Genomic DNA, 26,860 nt, shown 5'->3' with positions numbered 1-26,860 from the left:
CTTCATAAAAAATACCAGGTAATTAGTTTCAAATAACTGCGCAGCGGAGGCGTCTGTTGCGTGACTGCAGGACACGGCCTGGAGGACGGGAGGGACGTCTCTCTTCAAAACCTGGCTGCGTCAGTAAAGAACAGGGCGTGCAGACCCCTCTTCACGCTCTGCACCTCTCCATCGTGCTAAAGACAGGACACAGCAAACCACAGAACGTTTTAAAAGCTGATGTAAGTGAATGGTGAGGGACAATCCAATCATCAGAGCAGATTCCATGTGTGTTTACGTTCCAATCTAAGTGTCTTTTCCCACGTTTTCTTTTAATCTGAACACTCACGTTAAGATAAGATAAGATATTCCTTTATTGTCCACACATGGGAAAATGTTGGTGTTGCAACGCAGTAGAGACAGAGGAAAAGGACAGATAACTTATAGGAAGTTTAAAAAAAACACTCAATAGAAGAACTCTTATAAACAAAACAAAAAAACTGTTATTAACAAAACTCCTCTCATATCTTAATAGGGAATGGAAGAAAAAAATAAAATGATAAAGATAAAAATAAAATAATAATAAAATAATATAATAATAAAGTAAAGTAAAAATAGCTAGCACAAGACTAAATAATACTAATACTAATGGTAAGTAAACGCTCTTATTTACATCAGTTATGCACATGAATATGACGGTATTGCACATGGTTAAGTGCAAACGTTTACATGACATTTCAACAATCTGAACTCCAGAGACATGTCTGACGTGCCGGTGGTAGATACTGTATTTATAAAAACAACAACCAACGTCTGATGTGGTTTATGAGGGATCACAGTAGAATCTTCAAATCCGTTAAACTGTTAAAACTATACTGTACGTCTTCAAGTCGATTAAACACAATAACCACACATAAAACGACCCACAACTATTATACTACACACTTATGATGACAATTGTATGAATGGTAAAAGATTTAAAGTAACTAGAATAACTGACACTTACCATTTCACTGAGGAGCCGGTCCTGAGCCGACTTCATGTCTTTCCTGATCAGACACATCTGTAAAACACACAACACAGAGCACATAAAAGACTCGTTATTGAAGGGAGAAGTAGATTTAGTTTTGTGTTCTCGAGCGCTACACGCGAGACTGTTAAGAACATGTAGGCAACACGTTTACGAGAAGCTGTAACTGTGAAGCGCTCGGACCTGGGATGTGAAAACTCGCTCCTCGTACTCCAGGCTGTGACACGCGTTATTCTGCAGCGCTTTTCTCAGTACTTCGTTTCTGAAAAGAAGAAATGAGAAACGCGATGACAATGCGAGCTCTGAGACCAAACGCATTCTTTGTACAAGATGAAATGAAGCTAGAGCCACTCAAAACACACACATTTTTACAAAACACAAGGATCCTCCGAGTACAAAGAGATGTCAATATTTCACCCAATGCATTTCAAAATGGGTGAGACTGATTGGCCTTAATACAAAGATGCAAATCATTTTTCGCTTCTTGTTTTTACACAGAAGAGCGTGTGTGAGCGAACAAAAGGCTCACAACTTAACTGAGGTCAAACTTTCTAGAAGCAGAAGATGAACCAGACAAGTGTGAACAGCAGTGATGAAGGAGCTGAAGGGACAATACTGAGCAGATGAAGAGACTCGTGACTCACCGTCCATGAGTCAGATCTGTCCTGAAGACAACACTTACTTATTATTTAGAGCTGAATTTACAGTGTCTTCCAAGTGTGCCGTTTATTTTTGTTTTCTTGACTACGAATTCAGATGAACTTCTGTCACTCTATTGTACAACTGACAGCATCAAATATAAAAACTCACCAGGAATGTGAAACTTTAAAGTACAGAGACTAATCCAACACTTTTATTAATATTTATCTGTCTTGCATTTATTCAATTACAGGTGTTTTTATTCATTCAATTTTATCAATCTCACTGGAGACAAGCGGGTGGTGGATCCCATCAGAAAAGTTTCGTAATGCAGATTAATTGTAATTTTAATTGTACATTCCTTCTGAGGTACATTTGTATAAAAAAGAAAAGGGAAATGTGGTAAAAAAAAAATTAAATAAATTCTATCTAGACTGCGATATTTGATTAAGAGTTAATACAGTTAAAGTGGCCGTCTAACGAGTAAGAATGAAGCACATCTCTCCCTTTAACAGCTGCAGCCGGCGGATGCTAAACCCTCTTCTGATGAGAAGAAGGCCATTTTCCAGCAAACTGTTTGAATTCATGTTGAACAAGTGTTGTATTCATGGTTTGACACAATGGCCGAGTTCTCTGTCGCTGGGACCTGCTTCATCAGGCTGAAGATCTGAGTTTACCTTCTTTTATCTTGCTTCTGTAAAGAGTGGAAGGCCACGGTCTGTTTGTTCCAATGAATCTGTGGAATGAAGTGGACACTGGTCAAATACACAATAATACAAAGATGATATGAACAGAAGCCAGAAATATGTTAACGTAATAGTTTGTATTATTATTTTGGAGAGACAAGTCCCTTCAATAGCACGTTGCCCTTCACTGTCTCTTTAAAATATTAGGTTTGATCAGGTGGATCTGGACAGGGCCAATATATACATCATGGATCCTTGAACACTTATTTCCAAATTAAATTACACTCTTCAGTCCATAAAGGCTTAAAGCTGAAACTATAATCTACTTAAGAGTGACTAAACTCCCTCAGAGCTGCATCTGCCCTGGGGCAGACTAAATAAAAAACACCAATCACTGACACAACACGTTTGCAGAGTCAAGGTGCTGAAAAGAACAAAGAATTCCAACCTCGACTTCTAGTTTTAAGAAGTCGAGGTTTTTAGTTTTTTGATTATTTACTTTACAATTACAGTGTTTTATGGATGAAAATAAGAAATAGTCTAAACATTTTGATGTAATAATGCTGTTTCTGTTATATAATGTGTTGTGTGTTTCAGTCCTTCCAGACAATGATTCTGATTATCAAAATACAACAACAATTATTTTTTATTTTTAGTCACGATGAGTCGATTAATAGTTATATTTTAGTGGGGACGGGATTAATCATTATAGTAAAATAGTTTGTTTGATTACTAAGATCCCATAAGCCATTGCATAAATGTCACGAGCTCTTTATCTGTCTGTGTCACACTATTTTTATACATCATTTACAGTGTTTGATTTAGTTGCATTCTAGAGTTAGTTATTGGACGGTCCATAATCCTGAACAATCTCAAAATAGTGATGTTTTTCCACAGTGATTGTAACATTATGATGTATGTGCCAGACTAATGTCTGGGACACGTGTGAGTCAGTGGCAGACGGCGGGACCCACAGTGAGGTCGCTCTCCATGTTTTTCAGCACAGTATCGTCCTGCTCCAGCTTCTGGATCTCCTCCAGAAGAACCTGCTGCACCTGCTCCAGGCCCCGGGCCCTAAACACACACAGGAACATCACAACAAGGAAGTAACTATTGAATATACTCTGTGACAAACCTGTGCTTGGAAACCTCAGAGTTGATAGTGGAAATGTGCTGATGCACGGTCTTCAAAGACTGTTTGTTGTAAACCTCCACCATCTTGAATCGACTCTGAAAAACACATGTGAAAACAGAAGAACTGTTACTGCACAGAACTGGTGTGTAACAGGGTTTAACACACCACTGACCATTTGTCTTGACTTTATAGTTTTATCTTCAAGTTATCAGTCTGTAAAATAACCTAACAATTCAATGAAAGGGGAATAGTTTCTTCCACGATTCACTAAGTACAAACTAGACAGTAAATTGGTATAACGAGTGACACTTGTCACTTCATTATCCAAAATGTATTACAAAACTTAACTGTATATAGTAAAATACAGATCCATAATTAAAAAGAGAATTTAACTGACACATGATGTAAAATCATAGTTTTCATTAGAATGATTTATGAAAGTGCACCAGTGCCACAGGCTCTGCTCGGACATAAACTGAACCTGTCATGGCAGAAACATGGCACTTAGAAATGTTAACATTGTTTGGTTAATCAATAAATGACTTTATGTATCTTAATTCTATTCAAAGAATGTTCTAATATTTTAGTTAAATTATCATTCATCTGGTACTATCTGTTGCAACATTGTAATGTCCATTGTGGGACAAATTGCCTGATTATACGTATATGTAACAAAATAATCATGAAAATAATTATAATTTGTGTGAAAATTTTAGAAAAAAAATACATAAAATTAAATCTAAAATTAAATTAAATATCACTTCTATGTCACAGTAACTTTCCTTTCAGTAACGTATTGAATGTATGAATGGAATAAAGTAAAGTATTTTCACATGTGTCAATCATAGTGAATTGTAAAATCGTTCTCGTTATAACAGTTTGAAATCCTTAACTGCAGCTCACAGTTACAGTCTACATTGATATCACTGTCTGGACTCCACCTGAAACTTCTGCTGAAGCTTGATGGAGAACTCGCGGCACATGTCCCGTGGGTTCAGTCTAGGCGTGTCCAACTCCTCGTCTCCGTCCTCCACATCTGCGTCCCAATGTCCACTGATGACTGTGTGGGAGGAGGACAGCAGCTGGCTCCTGCCGCTTTCAGCCAACACTGCAGTCAGAGCACCACAGCTTTGGTGAGAAATGCTCCGACAAAGACCGTTTGACTGTGACTCTTGACTACCTGAGGCTTCATGAAGGCGTGTCTCGCTTCTCCGCTTCTTAACGCTGATATTTTCCTCGGCTGACGTCTTTGCAGCTTTTGACTTGCTCGCTCTTCTGGTTTTGTCTGTAGCACTTTGGTCTTTCCAGCTCTCTGTCGGATCCTGAGCTTTAGTTGCTGGAAAAGTGAATATAAATAAAGTTTTTTTTAATGTAACTGTAAAGGTAAAACACTTAGACGTATGTGGTGGTGATGATGGTGATTGAAGAGGCAACATACTATACAAAAAGCATTCATTATCCCACGAGGAGGGTTTTGCTTTGCATGGAACATTATACAGGCCGCAAAGTCATCGTGAACCCATTAACTACTGGTGATTTTGGTGTTAAAAATACATAAATACTGTAAGTGGGGGTCGCCTCTCCACAGATTTGGCAGAGTGGGGACACAGACATTACAGACACATTATTTTTCTAATGTTTTTGTGCGACATCAACAGCGAATGAATGAATTTTCTTGAAGGTGCAAAGTGAAAAGACCTGATTTGAAGAGCTTCCTGGGCTTCATGCGAGGAGAGTGCTGCGCTCTCATTGTGCTGTGCTTCCTGGGCTTCATGCGAGGAGGGATGATGCTTTTCTTCCTCTGTTCTTGGCCGTCTTCATCAGAGTTATTGGACGAAGAGTACGACATGTGCCTCTTGCGACTCGGACCTGTTGCACCAAAGTGTTTAGCAACTAAAACTATTTACCAGAGGTTTGTTTATTCATACTCATTACCCGACATCACTTCCTCTTCAGACTTGAGGCTTTCGTCCATTTGTGGTGTTTCCTGAAGTTACAAATTGTATTCATTAAGTCAAAAATAATTCAATTGAAGAAGAAATTAGCTGAATTAAATTCACTATGTATTGAAAAACACCTCTTGGAATAAGAACAGCTAAACAGAGGTGGAATATGTGTTTTTGTCATTTAAAACGTGTTTGTTGTAAATTGCTTTGTAGAGTTGTGTTCTAGGCGTTTGTCTGGATTTAATAATTTGTGTTGCAATCATTTTAACTTAAATCACTTTGACAAAGCCATCAAACCTGGAGGTTGGTCCTTGTTGTAAAAATGAATGGATTAGTGAATTTAGACTAGACCATTTTTAAAGTGTCAATAAAGCTAGCGTTACACCATTTAGGAAATGTTGTTGTGTCCTCAGGCAAGACACCCACATTGCCTGGTAAAGTGCTTTGAGTGCCATGTAAATACACTGTAGTAATAATAATACAAGTCTCAACTGTAGTTCACACACAGTATTAGAAATGTAGATCAATTGTAAAAACGGCTCTTAAAGAGTCAAAATCAGGCCGATGCGTGCTTTGGGCATAATTGTAGAGCAACTTTTCACCAAACAGGATGTGTGTTGTTAGCGGGCTAGTTGTTGTCAGCTATACCGTGCCGGCAAAACCTGGCTCGGTCTTCTGAAAGTTGTGAAAAGCGCTTCTAAACTCATTGAGGTGAATAATCCGGACACTTAGAATGCATCAGGCACGTTTAAACTGTCTTATTTTACCACAGTGAGTTTTGACTTCTTTGATGGTGTCGACTGTAGTTTCTATTAATAGTTAGTTCATCTTGTAATGAGTATTTCACACATCAAGTCATTACTATTTTCACTGCAACGTACCTCTGCCCTCGAAGCAGCACCAACTCCGGCCGTCGCTTTGCCTGTGACGGACGACTTACTGGAGCTGCGGCTGAGAGACGCTTCAGAGACAAGAGACACTTTACTGAAGCTGTGCTGAGAGCCCCTGCTGCTGAGGGCCTCGGGGAGCGGCGAGAGCAGAGGAGGGAGAGGAGGGAGAGAAGGTAGAGAAGGTAGAGAGGGCAGAGGGGGCAGGCCAGCACAATCCTGATTCACCAGAGTGGACGTCATTAAGGGCCGTGACAGAGAGAGAGGAGAGGACACATCCTGCTGCTCCAGCTTCTACAAACAGAGCAGAACAAATGACTTCTCTAATGAACTTTGTAAGTAATGGTGAAGTAAGGAAATAATTCTCGCACATACATGTATTAGTAATAGTTCATGATGGGTTTAGATCAGGGGAGTCCAAACTTTTTTCACCAAGGGCCTCATTTTGAAACTGAAACGGGGCAGAGGGCCACAAACAACTTGACAATGTTGAATTTGTTGAATGACAAAGTGAATCATTTCACTTTTTGCATTTGACGTCATTGCGATGAGCCTCCACACCTTTAATTATACCTCGAACATTAATATTAGGTTGGTACAACATCAATATGCCTGAACTTTCCCAATTTCACAGTAAAAAGTACTAGTTTTTGTTGTTTGGGCCGACATAGCAGGAAGCTGGAGGGCCAACACAAATTGGGCTGAGGGCCGCATTTGGCCCCCGGGCCCTAGTTTGGACATGCCTGGTTTAGATGAATGATAAAAGGGCAACATCTCTCCACAATGCAAAATTAAACTCTGCCGACAAATCTGAGTAGCTATTATTGTCCTCGTCTGACTCATGGTGGCCATTTGAAACACTCAGAATTCACTTTTGGAGTTTCCTCACAGAACTTCTCCAATACATTAGCAGCAGGAGAAAGTCTTTCCTGAAAATGTCCTCAGTAAAAGGGCCACTGCTGCTGACATTTCTCGTCTGGTGTGGGAATTTCGACCGCCTCTGTTCAGGTCATGGGCCTGTACTCTCAGTTTCCAGGTTACTGCTCCGAAGGCTTCAGGCATCGAGTCGTTCACTGCTCATTCTTGTGGCCGTTACTCGCACGCTGCCGCCAGGAGACGTCACACATTCCTCCCGGTTATAAAGCTACGTCTTTATCTGGCACACGTTATGAACTAAAGGGATTTGTTGAAGTCGAGTATGCCAGAAACAAACATATTATATCACCAACCAACTATATGAATGTGACAGAGGCCTTGCCCTTTATCCAGGCTCGAGACCCAAAGACTTGAAAACAAATACATCTTCAAGTCTAAATGGTCAACTGTAAGGAAATTCATAGAACAAAAGAAGAGTTGCACTTATTCTATGAAAATCACACACTTTTGTAGAATTATTATTATTATGATTCACCTTATTCCAGAAGCCTATTATTGTAATCCTTCTTCCCGTTGTAACAGACTAAAAAGCTGTTTTCAGCGCGCCCAGGAAATCAGCACATTGTTGACTTGTTGGTCACGTGAATAATAGATATATTACATAAATCAAACTACTTTATAGCATGTTTTAGCTGCAAGACGTTCTCCAAACAAAACCAACGGAGTTCCCGCTGGCCTGAAAGTGCGATTACAGCGGAAGTGCAGATCACGTGGGTAAAGAGGGAAAGAGGGCGAGGCGGAATGAGGTAAATATACAATTGAACTTTATTCCGGATTGATAATCTGTTTTAATATGGTTTCATTTCTCTTGTTCATGAGTTTGACATGAGAAAAGTGCTAACCTGACACGCAGCATGTGGTTTTACCTGGACTGCTCTGGACGTGCTCTGCTTCTGCGTCTTCAGGTCTCCGGCCCTGGTGACAGAGGAGCCGGGTTTGGGCAGCAGGTCGGGCGTGAGGGGGTCTGGGGAGACGGCCAGAGGAGAGTCCTGCAGGCTCACAACTGGGGAACAGGGCAAATCTAAGCTCGGGTTCGACCGCTCCGCAGCTGCAACAAATGAAAATAAGCACAGATGTTTAAACAGCTGCTGAACAGAGGTCAATGTACACATGACACATCCAGTTTGGAGGTGAACACGGCCATTTAGATAAGAGGAGACAAAGTTACCCAATTCTATTTAGCATTAGTACCATTTGGCTTTGGAAAGTTTAAATTTAGAAACCTTTGAATAATCTGGTTAATACTACTCAAGCATTAACGTTCACGCTTATTGAGCTAATCTCCTCTTCTCTTTATTAAAACTCATCTTTATGGTCTTCACATAAGACAAATATTTTCAATGTGATGGAAAATAGTACAATGAAAACCTCCAAGTGAATATTCATATCTGAATAACTATCAGTAATTACAAATGAAAAAACTAACCACTAACAAGTATTACATCATGATCCTCTTTATAATATGGCAGATTATAAAGGGCTTTAACACACAAATAAGTCTTATCTAACTGTGATGTGTGTGACTTACATCTCATCCGCTCGATAAAAGAGAGAGGGGAAAACTTCATCAATGGCCTGCTCTGTTCTCTCACTGGGGCGCCATTCTTCTTGGTAGATTTCTTTGGTTTTTCTGCACTTTCTTTAAGAACATTTACAGGCTTTTGCGGCTGGAACACACAAGCAGGCAAAAAAAACAAGTTTGTAATTAAAAGAGTTCTTTCATAAAACCTGTGAAACCCAATTTACATTGACCCAACACACAGTATATTCAAAACAACTTGACAAAACCAAGAGTCTCACCATTTTCACATGACTCATATTTTCTTTATTTAGTTTTTTTGTTTGCAACTTGTTCAGATCTCAAATTCGACTGCTGCTCTCGTTTTCTCTCATCTACAACGTACTTTTGGCTGATACACAAAATAGGTTTTGAAAATAACTTACAATGTCACTGTACACAGCTTTTCAGATACACTTTGACCTGAAGCGGGTGACAAACCACGACCCACTGCTTATTAAGAACAGCACAGTCACAGAACAGCCTCATATAAGTACTCGGGAGTGCGTTTGGAGAGCTTGTGAGAGCCTCTGCCTTTTTAAGAAAACTAAACTGTACGGTGTGGAGTCATCGGGTTTGGCACGGTGCAACTCTCTGACTGTCCAGCTACGAAACCAACTGATAAGATTCATAAATGCGTAATGAAGATAATCGGACACAAAGACTAGAACTTCTGTAGGCGATCTATGAGAGGGCTGTGGTGAAACAAGGCACCAAGATTGTGAAGACCCTCGACGTCCTCTAACTTCAGGATACAAACGTTACCGTCAGGAAGAAGGCTCCGTATTCCCAACTGCAAATCTAACCACCTCAAACAGTCCTTCATCCAACAACTATTTCACTACTGAACTCTCAATGACTTGACTGAGCATGATGCACTTTACCATCACTTTCTAATTTAATTTATTATAATTGTGCTTTGCTGTTGCTGAATGTTTGTTGCTGTTCTTAATGATGTGGTAAATATTGTACTGAATACCAGACAAACAATAAAGTTTATTTCTTATTCTTGAAAGTGACTTTTAATATCAGCGCATTTGACAAATCCTTTCTACCTTTGGAAAACCCGCTCGCTCCACCTCAGAGTCTGATTGGGTGCTGAAGTTGCTCACAGACTCGTAGATTTTCGATTGCAGTTTGCTTTTCTTGAGGCCGTTTCTAGATTGAATCACATTGGTTTTCTCTGATTTTCCAACCTGAAAAGCAGAAACACTTACTGTATATATTTTAAAACGTGTAATAACCTTCATAAGTAACGTGACGACTAACCAAAGACAGTATTGCCTTGAACATCTCGGAATCTGACTGACTCTCGTCGGTGTCCATCTCCCTGTAGTTCTTTGAGGTTTGGGCTGCGATTCTGGATGGCCTCCTGGAAGCTGCTGCAGCTCCTCTCGGAGCCGGAGGAGGAGATCCTCTCAGAGCCTGAGATCCTCTCGGAGCCGGAGATCCTCTCAGAGCAGGAGATCGAGATCCTCTCGGAGCAGGAGATCGAGATCCTCTCGGAGCAGGAGATCCTCTCAGAGCCGCTCTCAGAGCCGGAGCTCTTCTCAGAGCCGGAGCTCCTCTCAGAGCCGCTCTCAGAGCCGGAGCTAGAGCCGGAGCTCCTCTCGGAGGCGGAGGAGCTCCTCTCGGAGGCGGAGGAGCTCCTCCGACTCTGAGAGGAGGAGATCCTCTCAGAGCCGGAGCTCCTCTCAGAGCCGCTCTCAGAGCCGCAGCTCCTCTCGGAGCCGGAGCAGCGTTCTCCTTTTTCTGCTGAGGTTTGGCCATATCCTTTATATTACACAACAGCGACATCCAGTGGTCACTTTGAAAACTGCAGTCTGACAGATAGTTAAAACTGACTTTACCTTGCTCGATTTAGCGTTGTATTTGACGTTTAAAGGTAGTGGGGACGGAGAAAGTGATGCTGGTGAAGTGCCTGAAGAAAATACAACAGATTATACACATTTGCGGAAGGGATAATTGTATAGTTTGTGAATTGACACCCACATGAAGGTAAAGCTGGGACCACTTTGGTTCTAGAGGCAGCTGCTCTGGGGTACTGGGTGACTTTGGACTTGGGTTTCCTGCTGGACTCTCTCAACCAGCTCACGTCTGTGGTGCCGCGGTCAGTGTCGGTGTCACTGAACAGATGCTTCTTCACGTGACGCTTTGCCTTCGAAAGAAACATCACAATTGCACAAATCTAGTCGTTTCTGTATTATTTGGAGAATCAATATAGGTTTTTGTATTAAGACAATACTTTGGGAGGCTGTTCTTTTTTCTTTGTGCTGGGAAGTCTGGACTCTTCATCTGAGACACTTTTGTAGAATGTAGAAACAAGCAAAGTTATCAAAATACATGCACAATCTCCATCTTGTGTGCAAAACATACCTAATGTACGAGGTGATGCCTTTGTTCATCTGTAATAAAACATTTCCAACATTTAAAAAACACATCACCAAATAACAGTTTCAATTGAATTCAGATATAGTTCACCCCGATACTTCGTGGTGTGTCAACACTGAAGGCAAAAACATCTTTGCTGTACAAAAAGAACAATTTAGTTTCATAAAACAGTCAAATATTGTGTCAAATGTTACCTTTTCTTTGTAGGTCTATTTTTGCTGTTTGACATATCTAAAGTAGTGACATTTCCCTGAAGCAAGAGCAAAATATTCATAGATACTGAAGTAGCTCTCACACTGTTTCAGAAGGAAGTAAAAGTACTTGCCATAGACGTGTGCCACTTCATGTTGAAGAAGGGTCTTTAAGAAAACAGTCATTCATTGTCACATGGTTTGCAATAACCTCTTTTATAGTAAAGTTATCATTACCTGTCAATGAGTGGTGGAATCAGACACTGGGGGATTTTGTGACCTTTCACTTTGATCAGCGAGTTGACTTCATAATGACTGGAAATGTGCTTCACCATCTCACCAGTGACCTCAGCGTCTCTCTGAGAGCAAACTTCCAAGTGTGAGTAACGTGTCTGTTGTAAGGAATGTACTCCACAGGCCCATAGTTACATCATGTTCTCATTACCTTTTCTTTACTTGACAGGGCAGTACTTTTGACTGAGACAGACGCCGTCTCTTTGGCAGTCTTTCCCGGAGCTTTCGCAACAACACCATCGTTCTCTTTTTGGGACTTGATTTGCCCTTTTCCTTTGCCCCTGTTGCTTCTCTTCTGAGGCTTCTTCTCTTTAGGATCAGGTGCCACGGAGTCGATAACAGTATGTTTGTGTTTGGTGTCTTTGTCGGTGTCGGACACATGTTGTTTCTGAGCTGGGGCGCGTTGAGGAGACGCAGCGTGGTTGGACTGGAGCAGCACTTGTTGCAGGCGCTGAGTGAGCTCGGCGTGGAGCTGCTCTGGGTGGGCGGGGCCTGTGGACTGAGCAGAAGAGGAGCACGCCGCTCTTTGGGCTGAACCTGGTACAGATCCTGAAAGATTAGTATTATACGTCAATCATTATTAATCACACACACTCACAATATATCACTTACTTTTACAGTTATTTCGAGAAGTGATTTTTTCTTTCTAACCCATTATCTTTTTTGCTTTATTCAAGATTTTGTAAAATAATGCTTAACCTTTTTCATCTGGTTCTAGTAAATTTATAGATTTAGTCGGGCAGAATTATTATATTTTTTTTTATTTAAGGTTGTGATTATTATATTGCAGCCCATGGACCTCATACAAACTGTGCAATAGACCAGACATTGAGCTTGTGTGGACCTCTACACTGTTTTCTTGTGTAATTTGTACAAGTCAATTCAATTACCATACTTTAATTACATACATTATCATGTTATACTTTAGTCTTTACGGTTAGGTTTTCTTGTTGGTAAAATAAAAGCACAACACATGTATAATAGTTCAATTAACACTGAATATCAGACATGGTATTTAAGTGTAAGTTTTTGGTTCTGCTAAACAAAATATCTTTAGACACACAGTCATGTCCAATAATGCTTTGACTGTTCAATGTTCTTACCAGATATAGTGATGGAGCACATTTTCTGCGTGGGCATCATCAGCATCTCAGAAACAGAGTATTTGTGCCATTTTGAAGTACTAAAATTAAACACCAAAAGACAGAGTTTCTATTCACAAGGACTGAATACATTTGCATACATTAAAGATATTTCATAATGCTTACATGCTTCTGCCGGTCGTGGGCTGCGAGTCAGGCACAAAACTACTGTCTGCAAGAGAAATAGAAAAAGATGTTAAACGAATTAACTTTGGTGGTTTAAGCATGAGAGAAACGACACACACCCAGAGGCTCCACTTCCTTTTGTCCTGATGAAGCCGTCGTTCCTGCCTTTGTTAAAAGTGTGTTCTTTGGGATAAACACAGACACAAGTTTATGGTGTAATGATGCTTTTGGGTGCTCACTTTTTTTGTAATGATTTGTTCTAATGTACAGTAGTTTAATACATATTTCAGGAATACAAAAATGTGTGTAAATAAGTATGTAACCTCCATTCCCTATTAAAGAAATGAGAGGTTTTGTCTAAAGGAATTTTGTTTATAAGAGTTCTTCTATTAAGAGTGTTCTTTAAACTTCCTATAAGTTCTGTCCTTTTCCTCTGTATCTACTGCGTTGCAACAATGAAATTTCCCCATGTGTGGACAATAAAGGAATATCTTATCTTATCTTATAACTAACAAGAAGGTATCAAAGAGAGTGTGTATCGTGTTCTTCACATTTCAATTGTCCATAAAAGAAGGAGACTTAACATTCACCTTTTTGCTAGTCTCAATATTCCTCAAAGTTGTCGCCTTCACAGAAAGAGACAATAAAGAATGACTTGATAACTTGTAAAATAAAACCTGTTGAGCTGCATCTCTTCTGGCAGTGGTGGGAGTGGTGCACCAGCTTTGTCCCGGTCGTTCTGAGCGGGCCGTCTCCAGAGAACGCTTTCCTTTACTTTTAGCTTTAAAACACACATGACATATCTGAAGATAATCTACAGCAACGGATGATGTTTTTATGTTGATGACGACCTGTGACGTTACGCACCTGCCGCACCTGCATGCAGAACAGTAGAGACGGACCTGGCACCTCCACCGCCGCTGCTGCTGACGTAGGTGATGGACTCTGAGGCCTTCATTTTGGCTGGAGTTTTCATCACCATCTACAAATATGTGTGTTATTTTGCAGAAATAGTCATTGTATAGCGAGTAAACAACATACAGTCACAGCATATCATTCTTTTTTCAACACACATTTCCCTTTTCCTACAACGCCACCTTCTGGCCATAATCTTAACTGCACGTGGACGAGCTGCAGTTAAATGCGCAACACAAATTCATCATTGCGTCACAGTGACTTTAAATGTGTTTTTTTTTATTTTACTGCTGCAAACTTTTTAATGCATCTATCCATCTCTTATTTAAAACAGAGCAGGAAACAAACTAAATAAATTATGTCAAAATTTGCTACATTTTAAGCCAGTTTATGTGTGTTGTGTGTCAAGCTTCTGTTACATCAATGCTTTGCCTCTTTAAAAACATGTGGTGGCATAATATACAGCCACTATTTGGCCGTTCATTATTCTGTGCTGTTCACCTGAAAGGGAGTGAAATTGGTGTCACTTCCCCCACGGGACATTTGGCTTTCCGGAACAATCTGTAGAGAGCAAAGAATTAGATAATTGTATATACTGTTGAAAGATAAGGCTAGACACAAGCAAGTGTGTGGGCAATTATTCAAAGTTTGCAATTTGTTGTTTATGTTCAGGGAATTACATAGAATTGCATTTGTTTTTGGCAAGACACTGATGTTCCATGTTTACCTGAGAGGTGGCGCTGTTCTCATCCATCACCACTTGCACCGTAGTCTTCACCACAGAAGTTCCCGTCTTCCTCACAAAACCCTGACACAAACGGCACATGTTCAAACAGACCCGGGACCCGCCCCTCTGATTGCACCACTGTAAATGTTGTGGATTTCATTACCCCGAGGATTTTTTATGATGGATGACTTACAAAAATTAATTACATTCCCGGGCGGTAGTTTGTCATTTCACACCTTCCCAAATATTTTAATGTTAGATTGGAAATGATAAAGTACTAAATCATCTGAGGTCGAGCAGAGCTTGTAAATGAAAAGCATGAGAATGTTTGACTGAAGTGACCCAGACCTGATCAGTAAACAACGTGAGGGTCAAGGTTTATTTGGACACTACTGACCCGGCGTGCTGTGCTTACTTCAAAACAGGAATAAACTAAATAAAGAGACAAATGGTCCTATTAAAAAAAAATAATAATGTTGCAGCAAAAAACAATACAAGTGAATTAAAACACTACAACTGACTCAATATATGCAGCGAGAGGTTATTTATCCACCTACCGTGTTTTTACTGTGCCCAAAAACCTTCTGCACGACAGGCAGGATGTCCAGGCCACAGCAGAAGTGAATGGTGAGACTTGACCCGTCCACTGAGCCCACCACCACCACCTCAGACAAGTTCAGCGTCAGCACCTTATTCTTGCCTTCTTCTAAACAAAGAAACTAAACTAAACAAAAAAGAGTCTTCATTTATTTCTGAACAAGTGTAAAATTCTACATCACCTTTGACGGTGTAGCTGCTGACTTCAGTCTCATTTATGCATAGAGTTTCCCACTGTCCTTCCTAAATATAAAGAAAAAGTATGTTTGTGGTTTGTTTTATTATCAAAGCGCTTTATAATCGTGTCGAACCTGTGCGTTTTCATCAGGCAAAGAGAAGTAGAAGGAGATGCTGTGACTGCCAATGTTGAAATCAATCCAGAATTCCTCCAGCTTCTCATCGGTCGGCATCAACAGCTAAGAAACAAATAGTGATAATAGATTATAAAGATATCATGATAATGGATACTGTATGATTTTAAAAACATCTCACAAGACTAATGAGTACATAGACTCTATACTAACCTCATTAAACCCCAAATATACCTCCAAACATGGGTATGAAAAAACACTGAGAAGAGACCAAACAGTCAACAATTGTATAACTTCATGATTTGTATTAAAGTATTTTTGTCTCACCTTCTTTTGTCTCCTTTCATTCCATTGACCAAGTTGAGAAACTTGCGACAATCCTGAAATCAAAAAGAAGAGAAAACGCCGCTTTGATCTTGAAAAATATAACTTAACGAGCATCTAAATACCGTCTCAAACTCGCTATCTCTGATCTTGACAAAGGCTGTGGACACGTGCTCCATGGTGAACCAGCGACGTGCCAGCTGCTTCCTCTGTTCACATGTGGCCATTCTGCACAAGGCCTCCATCAGAGCCGTCTGGAAGTCATAATCTGAAACAAACCACATCAGGTCAGCGTTGTCAAAGATGTTGTTCTTACATGAAGTATGAAGCTTCCATAGACTCCACCTCCTTTGAGCTTTAGCCAGAGCAAGTGTCAATTACTCCCTTGTAAATAAAGCCACATAATGCAGTATTCCACCCCTGGTTTCATGGTTTACTCACAACTGTATACAGTGACCGTGTTTATAAAAGGTATCAGCAAGTCTTTTGTCCTATATTGGACTACTTACCACCTCCATCTAATACTCTGTTGGCCAGTTTGGACCTGTAAAACACAAAACAAAAGATAATGCTGACATCATTCCTGAGTAGTCACATGATCAAAATGAAGTGTTATACACTTGCATGACATCTGCCGCCTCCTGTGACCGAAGGAGCTTCCCATCTTTCTTCAGCTCAATTGGACATTTGTCCAAAATTAAGTTGAATTTACGTATTGCCTTTAAAAAATGTGTTTAATATATACTCATTTGAATTAGTCAATTAGGACATGATGAATCTACACATACTGTCCTAATTGACATAGATACTATATCAGCCACATTTCATCTTCACTAACTTTTGGTTTTGATCAGGTTTAATCAATAATTATGACAGCGTTGCTAACCTCTTTCTGAATCAGGATGTAGATTCGGGGGTCGACTGCCATGTGACCAATGGCAAACAGAAAAGACTCTGTCACTTGAGTGGCTCCTGTGGAAGCAAGATTCACATGTACAATAGTGAACTCATATATAAATACTGGACTGTATGCTCTCTCCTCTTCTAATATACATTTTAATATGATTAGGTTTCTTAATTAATTTTAGCCTATTTTCTGTGAATTACTTGAATTCCTTAATTAATAATTGGATTTGTGTTGCTTTACTAATTGCATTATTGTTTGTTTTTTCTACTTTTGCCTCTTTTTGCTATGAATCAGCACAGCATGTGTTACGTTCTAGTCCGTGTAGAACTTATTTTCTCTCGAGGTCGCCAACCGTATGTTCACCAATACAATCATAAGAAAGATGCTTCTGAAATCACATGGGCTTCTGGACTAATATGACGATTCTAAACTAATTTACCATTTTAAAGAAACCGGCGGACAGTGCGATACAATTTAAAAAGTAATTGATACCTGTATTTCCCGACTCATGAACCTCCTAGCAATAAAAAAAAAAAAACTGTTAAAAAAACTATTTCGCTGTTATTACACACTAAGTTCATACGAGCTGACCATTAAAGCATCAAAGAAGTCCTCTGCCAGATTTAACAAGAGCTCGTCCCTCAAAGAACCACCAAGAACCCACAACTGTCTGCACTTCTCAAACCACTGCAACATGTGCACAAAAGACATGGAGTAAATATGTATGCTCGTATTTGGTATGAGAATAATAATTTAAACACTTATCTTTTGGACCAACCCGTGTGCTATCAGCGCAGACAGGCCTTGGCCTCCAGGAAGTTTCAGGTTTTTGCCACATTTGTGAATGACAGTGAATGCCAAACATGCGGCTGGAGAATTAGACTGTTCCAAGCACTGTAAAAATGTGAATATTGTTTTTATATATGTCAAAACAGTTATGTTTAACGTCTCATTTATCTCACCTTGCAAATTAATTTGTCCAGTTTGTTAATAAAGTATTGGGAACATTGTATGGTGATACTCTCATCCAGATCCTGTTGTAGGTAAACATGCAGAGGCTGCATGTACAAGCTTTGTGTCGCGTCAGCAAGGATCGTTTCCAACTGTTTAGATAGAGAAAGCAATACATTTCACATTTAGCTAGTATTTGCAGTACGCCACAATTCAGTTTATAAGACATTTTCATACCCGATAATTATGGCTGAACGGCATATTTTTTAATATAGAGTCCTCACTTGTCTTCTGCCTATTTGGATAAGTAGTTCTGTGAACAAAACAAAGATAATCAGCAACAACAAAAGATAATGTATGCATACAAAAACGATAGAAGTTACCTATTGTTTAACATTCAGACATGCAAATCTTCTAAAGAGATGAACGTTCGCTACAACAATATAAACATGTAAACACAATCATCACACTGTGGAGTCAGAATACATCTGAATGAATGCTCAGAACGCTGGTTTATCAACAGGCTAAAGTTACAGTGTGTAACTTCCCCCAGTTCCATCCTCCATGTGACCCACGGGGACCGGAAGAGCCTGAGACAATCTCGATTAAACATAAAGCAACAGACACAGCATTAACAACGGCCTAAGTCATAAGAAAACCTGTATACAACCTTCTTACACGGTTTAGGTCACACTTTAAAAGCGAGTAAATGATCGTCATAGCGTTATAATGACCGTGTTTATAGTTCTATGCTAGCTTTAGCTTGAGCTCCCATGCTAACATCCGAGCACTGATGCTAACGCCAAAGTAACAGAAGCTCAGCAGTTCTTTGTTGACACAGTTTACTAAAATTCTAAAATAGCCTATCGGGATAAAACTTCTCTACTTACAAAAAGTAAACACCAATATTAAATCAGAAGTTTGTGTTTCACTTTAGCTGCGCGAGCTCCGCAGATGAGAGGCTGTGATTGGTCAGCTGCACTTCAGCGCGAAAAACTCCTACGTCATTGCCGCGATTTTCTAAAGGCACATTTTATTTAATGTATAATTTATTTATTGCTTTGCTCATTGTTCCTATGCTAGTTGTGTTCGCGGTCTTTGTTGTTGAGGCCGTTTTAAGTTTTTAAAATAAAATCAATACAAGCAGCACTATCATGTATTCTCTTCTGACTCGTTTCTTCTGATGCAGCTGCAGGAAAAACAGTGGTAAACATTTTGTTTGCAGTAAAAGCCAATGGAATAAAGACAGAAACTGTATATTGGGGTATTCAGCTTTATTTTAGGCAAATGTATGTTGCAGTAGGCATAACACATTAAGAGTGTCATAGATTCAAATATTGCATATGTTACTTTAGTCTCAATGTTCCGTTCACTGACTGTACATTTTCAGTCTATAGTTCAGTGCCCTGTTCACATTTAGTGCAAAAATCAAAAAAGGCATAATAATCATGTGCTACAATTGAAAGGAAACCGTAATTTAGTTTCAGGCCTTAAAGTGCGCAAAGAGATTACAACAGTCGACATGTTAAATGAAGTGCACCATGCTATCCTCACACTCACGGGGGACTGACAGCTTATAACTCTCACAAACCAACTTGTAATTCTTCCCCTTATTGTTATCCCAATATTCACAACCGCGAACGTTGTATCGGATGGCAAACTCCAACTCGGCGCCGGGCTGAAGGAAAGGAGGAACAGTCAAGTGGAAGCGAAACGTGTCACAACTCAGCTGCCTTCCTGCCTCCAGCGTCTTGGTAACAGACGACATCCAAGTCGCCTGGGTTTCCGTGCTACTCTTCCAATCTGTGAATGAAAAACGAGCGATGACTTCTTTCTCAAAGTCCAAGTTGAGGACCTGGGCGAATCCAATGATGCCAAATTCCAAACAAAAGACTCTTTCCAAGCAGATTTTTTGCTTTTCAAGGCGATGCATAAAATGTGGATCGTCAGCCGGTTGCTGCTCAAACACTGGTTTCAAATAGGGTAAGGAAATTTCTAAATGCTTCCCATCTGCCAACTCGGCGCCCATCAGTAACCTAAAAGTGACATGAGGTGGCACAGAGGGGTCATCTCCCTTTTTAAAAAGTCGAACATCTTCCAAATCAAGGCCCAAAGAATCAACGAACCTCACGCCTACATTTCTACACTGCGTCTTCTTCTGCGAGGAGGGAGGCAGCGAGAGTGACCGGCGGATGATGGGTTTTGGCGTGGGCTCGCAGGAAAAGCTGACGTGCGGGTCACGTTTCCTTGACACAGTGGCTTTGCTGCTGCTGGGAGGACGGATCGGCACCGGCGTCCTCTCGGCTTTCGGGTTTTCGGCGCGTAGGATTTGAGTCAAGTTGATGGTCATGCTGGGTCTGGGGCCAGTGCTGGAGGAACCGGGCATCTGCTGCTCCGATTTTGAAGGGGAAATTCTCTCATGTCCAATAAACCAGTCTTTGTGCATGTTAAACTGTCAGATATTGCTGCTGTAAGAAAAGAAGCATAAGAAATACTATATAAATACAACAATAATAGATGTCATTAAAAAAAGTGTAAATACAGTTTGATTATTCGTATTGGCAAAGACTTTTGACTATCAGAGCACAAAAGGTGGGCGTGCTCTCCTCTTGCTAGTGCGAGTACGTGCCTGGAAGCATATCGTCTATTTCTACTCAAACACCCAACGCGTCAACGTTTGAACAACACCGTAAACAACGAGCATCGTGTTAGCAACTCTCACCCAACACTGTGATCATGCGACACTGTCATCTAAGCCAAAGAGACACGATGCTCCTTGTGCAAAAAGGAGTCGCCTTGTATTTATCTGTGCAGCGCGTCTCCGTGCGCCATCGTGCGTCTGCAGACCTCCGCGTCCGCGTCACCGGATTCATAAGACACGTGTGCAGGGAAAACGCACTTATGTTCCACGCATGTTGAGTTTTAGATCTGCAGAACATGGACCGGGCAGTGACGCGCGAACACGGAAGTGAAGTCGCGCAAAGCGGCACGGGAAATGGAGGAGTATCAAACGGGAGAAAAAATCACGTTTTCATGTTTTTTGTGGACTCTGTTGACATTTTTCATTTTCAATGCATCGAATTTTAGTTTGTTGCGTCCAAAAGCCTGCAACACCGTCCTCCTGGTTCGTCGGTACGTTGCAGTTTCGCGTCGATTTGTTTCAGTCTGACTACAACTCCCATAATGCACCGCGGCTGTCAGCAACCAGCCACTCAGCGGCAGGTAAACAAAGCTGTCTGACAGTCGGCCAAACAAAGCGTATGCGCGCTCCCGGTCGTGCATCTTTAATCACGCGCAGGATGTCACCGGGAAGGAACATGAAGGGTTGATGTTACCACTCCAATAACTAACACCACAGCGTCCACACGAGACAGAAGGAAGACAGAAGGAAGACAGAAGGAAGACAGAAGGAGGACAGAAGGAGGACAGAAGGAAAGGTGTTCGGAGCGAGACGTCGGCGAGACGCGTCCATCCTGCAACGACTCTCCCGTATCTGCGCATGATGCATTGCAGCACTTTTGGGGAAATGGTTGTGTTCAGCCTAATTACGCGAATAGAGAGTCTGCTCCGAGATGCGGGCTGGGTTCTTTAGCTACAGTCGCTTTCATTTGTGCTGGATTCCGCAACGACATCCAAGCTGGCGACCTGCATCATGGGCCCCATCATGCAGGAGCGCACAGCGGGCACGACGCTCAAACGCGCTGTTTCCAAAGACAAGGTTCGAGTGAAAAACACGGAAAATGCTGGGCCTGTCACCAGGTGAGTCAAGGAGCAGTGTGGCACTATGTCCTAATGTATATCATGTAGTAATGCTCTTTGACCCGTGTCAACAGTGCAAAGAAAAGCAACAAAGTGAAGAAAGCATCGACACAGGTGAAAAACGGTCTCCCAGGACCAGGTCAGGAAAAGGACGCTGTGACAGCAGTGCAAAAGGTACATCTTATTTCTGTGTAATTGAATACAGTTACTGTAAAAGGAGAGGTAAATGCCTCATCATTGTTTCACAGGGTGCACACTCCAAGGCTGTTCGACTCAAATCTGGAGCGTCAAAGAACACAAACAAGCTGTCAAGGTACTTTACACCCTTCAGTATTGATAAGGGCCACTTAAAATGCACTTTCATGCTACAATGCAGTAGGGCCAGTAGTAAACCTACTAGTGTTAACGCTCTCCTCCTCTTCATAGCCCTGAAGATGAAAGAGGTATAAGACCACAACTCCGAAAGCACTCATCGTCCCACAAAAAAGAGGAAAAGCAAGAATTCCAGCGTTTGTCCCAATGCAGCATTGATCTGAACCAGAAATGTGGGGCGATGGGGAAAAATCGACGTGCCCTGTCTTTGCCACTCTCCCCATTTTCTCCAGGACTACGACAGATGCCAGCGCACCCTTTAACTCACTCTCCGGTCCCCACCCCAGAGGCCCTACAGCAGCATTACAACCAGAAGGAGGATGACACCGACAGCGCCAGTGATCTGTCCGATTCGGAAAGGCTCCCTATCCTGCCATCCCCATGTACTCCATGCACACCTCCTAATCTCAATCTCCGCGCTGAAGTTATCAACACCCTTGACTTTCCACCAGACTTCCCGGGACCAAGAGGGACAGAAATCGATGACGAAGATGATGACTATGAAAAAACAAATTATAGCTACCCAGATTTCCTGCCTCCTCCGTTTAGCAGCTGGAGCTTGAGACAACTTGCAGTCTTCCTTCACACAGAGGGCCGTGGTGCGCCCCGGCCAAAACCTGTGGGGCCTTTAGAGAAGTATCTTGAAAGGCTGCTGAAACTTGAGTGGCTTCAAATCCAAACAGTGCAAGCGGAAAGCAGTCGTCCTCCCGGGACTAGACAGAGACCTCAAGGGTTCCCTTCTGCCACCCTGGCTCAGCCACCAAGACCCCACACTGCACCTTCATCTCGTCTAAATTCCCCAAAAGGTGTCCGTCAGAACCAGAGAGGATTCCCATTCACTCCCATCAACAACCCGCCATCCCCCGCCACTGCGACGAGGCTGCTTGTGTGCCCTCATTGCAACATCCGCTATCCTCTTTGTAACGGAACCTGCTCCGCCAATGTCTACCAGCGCCACTCCAGACTCAGCCCGTTGATGGAGAGAAGAGCAAGACCCGGGGCGCCCATCAAGAGGAGCAGTAGTGAGACACGCACTAATTCAAACGAAGACAGAAGCCCTGGAGGACCTCTAACCCCAGTCAGCCCATCCACCACGAAGAGTCACCTAAAACACATGCAGGCAGCTGGCAATGCACGGAAACCATCTCAGGACGGTGGCAGTGATAAGAGAGGAGCTGTGAGGAGGAGCCGTGTGCGAGCCAACTCTGAGACGGATGTGAAGAAGGAGCCTGTCGGGTTTAAAGCCACAAGTGCTGAGAAACATGCTTTTGCTGCCAGTAAGAGAGAGATCCTCACCACAAAAAAGGTAGAGAAGGACTGGCAGAAAGGAGAGGCAGCGGGTCAGCCTGCCAAAACCACAACAAAAAGAGTGGCTAAAGATCCACAATCCTCCAAAGCACCTCTAAGTAGTAAGAATAACGGCAAAACTAAAAATGTGCACTTTGTCTCAAAGTAACATCTTTGGTGGACTCTGCTCCATAGGCATGGGATGGCAGCACACTCACGGCACCTTTAGACTAATAAGACGCCTTTTGGTTACTGTAGTAGCAAAGTAATATCAATAACTAGTTTTATTGTGCTGCATTATATGTCTGTTATTAACTACGAGTACTATTTCTACTAGTATTGTTTGTTCATTGATACAGAATTTTACATGACAAGCTGAGCCATAGTCATAATTAATATTAAGCTTAAATTGGCTTGAACTAGTTATGGGCTGTATCAGAGGAGTTGCCTTGTGAAAATAACTGATAAATAGGATTTGTTGCCGACATGAGTAATAATTATAATGCAATAGTCGTCCCATGCCTAGAGCACTCAAAGAGGTTACTTGGTACAGCTTGAAACTATGCTTGCTTTTTGTGTAATCTGTATGATACTAACAAATGTTAACTGTTGTACAGCAGTCTAAACCAGTCAATATTCTTCACTGCCTTCTAAAGGTCACATAAAGGTCACAACTAACAAACGATAACCAAGAAAAAACAGTCATAAAGCATTCATTGGACAAAAGCCGCTAAGTAACGGGTCATGTACCGGGAACATTCCGGTGCATCGCTCCTGTTCAAACCGTTGGTCTCTGTCTTCTCTCTGTGTATGCTACTAATGTATGTACTATTGAACTAATGTACTAATACGCTTCGATACTTCTACTGCTATAACTACTACTTTCAGCGTAAGTTAACTGTGGCATTCAACGTAGTAACAGCATTTCACTCATCGTCCAAAGCAACGGTCGCTGTTTTTAGTGGAGCTTTGAATGTGGGAATGTATATGTTCAGATTGACATGATTTGATGTTGCTCTACTCTTCTTTTGGGGCCTCGCGCTTTTAAGATAAATTTGAAAATGGGGCACGGTAAATGGTCATTTGCGGTTCAAAAATCCCAGTGCAACAGTTTTACAGTTTTTGTTACAAGGGCTTTTCATCTTTGAACAGCTTGAATTGTAGTCTCTGAAACTGTATTTTGCCTACAGCCGAGCTCTTTCTATTTATTGAAGACCGTGTAATGTTTGCTACAAATGTAAATGCATATTTTTCCAATTTTTATATATCATAGTTATATTTATGAAATTGTTGTGGTTGACTTGTATCGGTAATTTTTGTCATTGATTTTGTTTACATCACCGCGCACATAATGTTTAGTGAAAATGATGAATGTATATTTTACGTCTTCAGCTGTACCATTGATTGACTGAACAGATTGTCACGCGTCACCTTTGGGTGCTGCCACAGATAATGTTGCATCGCCTCCATTTTCCACTGCATACTTGACGTCTTTTACGACTCTTGTGTTTACATTGGAGCGTCTTGGACATTTTCTTGTGCTGTGCCACTTGATTTATTCAAATAAATGTTGTTAAATGTGTAAAAGTCATAGCTTTTGTTTTCATTGAATCACTGACAGGAAACTTGGCCAAATTGTCGTGAGTGGATGAGCTCAAAAACCTTGGGATTCATTTCAAACAAGCCAGGTAAACAAAGTAATACAGACATCACTTAACACCAGCCCATAAAAATCTAACAGTTGTTGCAGATAACTTCTGTACAACCAAACAAGTGAATTTTATTATGTTTGGATAAGGATATTGAAAGGCTGCAAAACTGTCCTATTGAGTTATGACTGTGTTTTCTGCTGATGATGGATGTGTTGTTGATTTATGTCTGTTTTTAGCCCGAGCACACACAAATTCACAAACATAGGAACTTGTCTTGGTGATTCGGTGCAACATAAAACAATGAACAATGAATAAGTCGAAAGAGGACTTGGGCGTGGTCATATATTCTCACACTAGAGTTGACACAATATTAACATTTGATACCAGTTTTTCCCTTAGTGGGCCGATATGGACCAGTGGATTCAACAGATCAGTTTGTGGAGGCAGAACAACTTCCTCCAGCTGAACTCAGACAAGACTGAAATAATCGTCTTTGTTCCACAGAAACAGAAAGAAAGTGTTAGTCACCTCCAGAGTCTCGCTCTAAAACCTACAAACCAAGTTAGAAAACTGGGGGTAATAATGGACTCAGACTTGAACTTTAACAGCCACGTCAAATCAATAACATCAGCAGCTTTTTACCATCTAAAAAACATTGCCAAAATCAAAAGTGTAGTGTCTAAACCAGACTTATGCATTCATTTGTCTCCAGTAGATTAGACGACTCACTGGCCTCTCCAAACGAGCTGCAGTCCATCCAGAACGCTGCTGCTCGGGTCCTGACCAAAACCAGGAAGTACCATCACATTAGTCCTGACTAGAACCAGGAAGTATCATCACATTAGTCCTGACTAGAACCAGGAAGTATCATCACATTAGTCCTGACTAGAACCAGGAAGTATCATCACATTAGTCCTGACTAGAACCAGGAAGTACCATCACATTAGTCCTGACTAGAACCAGGAAGTACCATCACATTAGTCCTGGGCTCTGGTCTCTGCACTGCCCCCTGTGGCTCAGAGCTTGTATGCAAGACATGTTAGTGCCATGTGAACCATCTCGGCCTCTGAGGACCTCAGGGACCGGCCTCCTGAGTCCAGAGGGCCCTCCTGAGTCCAGAGGGCCCTGCTGAGTCCAGAGGGCCCTGCTGAGTCCAGAGGGCCTCCTGAGTCCAGTGGGCCTCCTGATTCCAGTGGGCCTCCTGAGTCCAGAGGGCCTCCTGAGTCCAGAGGGCCTCCTGAGTCCTCCTGAGTCCAGGGCCTCCTGAGTCCAGAGGGCCTCCTGAGTCCAGAGGGCCTCCTGCTGGATAAAACATCATAACATTTTGTTGAATGCACCGTCAACTTTGACACATCACTATCTGTTCTCAATATATAAAAAAATCCCTTCTCACACTTTTTACAAAAAAATGAGCATGATATTTCTGCTCAGTATCTTTGCTGTTCCTGCACTTTTCTGGACTGAGACGTCTGATGTATCTCCAGGGAACTGTCCCGAGTACTCTGATCACCACGGGCACCACTTTCACCTTCTACACCTTCCACACCTTCTACACCTCCCACACCTTCCACACCTTCCACACCTCCCACACCTTCTACACCTCCCACACCTCCCACACCTTCTACACCTCCCACACCTTCCACACCTTCTACACCTCCCACACCTTCCACACCTTCCACACCTCCCACACCTTCTACACCTCCCACACCTTCCACACCTTCTACACCTCCCACACCTTCCACACCTCCTACACCTCCCACACCTCCCACACCTTCTACACCTTCCACACCTCCCACACCTCCCACACCTTCTACACCTTCCACACCTCCCACACCTCCCAGACCTTCTACACCTTCCACACCTTCCACACCTCCCACACCTCCCACACCTCCCACACCTTCTACACCTTCCACACCTCCCACACCTCCCACACCTTCTACACCTTCCACACCTTCCACACCTCCCACACCTTCCACACCTCCCACACCTTCTACACCTCCCACACCTCCCACACCTCCCACACCTTCTACACCTTCCACGCCTTCCACACCTCCCACACCTCCCACACCTCCTACACCTTCCACACCTTCCACACCTCCCACACCTTCCACACCTCCT

General features: G+C 41.9%; 3 protein-coding genes across 3 annotated transcripts; 1 reads left to right on the top strand and 2 right to left on the bottom strand.

Annotated features, from left to right (window-relative positions):
* Positions 1-90: 90 nt before the first annotated feature.
* sycp2 (synaptonemal complex protein 2) lies at positions 91-18,003 on the bottom strand. The gene is made up of 42 exons (XM_072450252.1): positions 17,910-18,003; positions 17,684-17,824; positions 17,487-17,615; positions 17,313-17,417; positions 17,214-17,238; positions 16,701-16,786; positions 16,439-16,533; positions 16,324-16,358; positions 15,940-16,082; positions 15,818-15,870; positions 15,704-15,749; positions 15,491-15,595; positions 15,362-15,422; positions 15,140-15,288; positions 14,583-14,663; positions 14,350-14,416; positions 12,941-12,986; positions 12,776-12,855; positions 11,824-12,221; positions 11,616-11,737; positions 11,513-11,546; positions 11,382-11,437; positions 11,278-11,323; positions 11,173-11,201; positions 11,042-11,099; positions 10,789-10,954; positions 10,605-10,717; positions 10,066-10,551; positions 9,852-9,992; positions 8,767-8,905; positions 8,105-8,286; positions 6,297-6,596; positions 5,405-5,456; positions 5,168-5,338; positions 4,650-4,805; positions 4,411-4,577; positions 3,470-3,564; positions 3,309-3,408; positions 2,326-2,384; positions 1,193-1,271; positions 986-1,042; positions 91-176 (listed from the first exon to the last, which is right to left on the bottom strand). The coding sequence occupies exons 1-42, from the start codon at positions 17,931-17,933 to the stop codon at positions 105-107; spliced, it is 4,749 nt and encodes a 1,582-aa protein (XP_072306353.1). The 5' UTR covers positions 17,934-18,003; the 3' UTR covers positions 91-104.
* Positions 18,004-19,180: 1,177 nt separating this feature from the next.
* On the bottom strand, positions 19,181-20,575 carry LOC140363555 (protein phosphatase 1 regulatory subunit 3D-like). Its single transcript, XM_072450186.1, has 2 exons — positions 20,395-20,575; positions 19,181-20,140 (listed from the first exon to the last, which is right to left on the bottom strand). The coding sequence occupies exon 2, from the start codon at positions 20,116-20,118 to the stop codon at positions 19,198-19,200; it is 921 nt and encodes a 306-aa protein (XP_072306287.1). The 5' UTR covers positions 20,119-20,140; positions 20,395-20,575; the 3' UTR covers positions 19,181-19,197.
* Positions 20,576-21,124: 549 nt separating this feature from the next.
* Positions 21,125-24,677, top strand: fam217ba (family with sequence similarity 217 member Ba). The gene is made up of 4 exons (XM_072450185.1): positions 21,125-21,431; positions 21,506-21,605; positions 21,680-21,744; positions 21,858-24,677. The coding sequence occupies exons 1-4, from the start codon at positions 21,325-21,327 to the stop codon at positions 23,257-23,259; spliced, it is 1,674 nt and encodes a 557-aa protein (XP_072306286.1). The 5' UTR covers positions 21,125-21,324; the 3' UTR covers positions 23,260-24,677.
* The last annotated feature ends 2,183 nt before the right edge of the window (positions 24,678-26,860 follow it).

This window comes from Eucyclogobius newberryi, unplaced genomic scaffold (assembly GCF_026437365.1).
Source record: "Eucyclogobius newberryi isolate DKJ021-1_F unplaced genomic scaffold, fEucNew1.0.hap1 SCAF_17, whole genome shotgun sequence".
NCBI classification, from domain to species: domain Eukaryota; kingdom Metazoa; phylum Chordata; class Actinopteri; order Gobiiformes; family Gobiidae; genus Eucyclogobius; species Eucyclogobius newberryi.
This window is presented reverse-complemented; position numbering and strand designations above follow the sequence as displayed.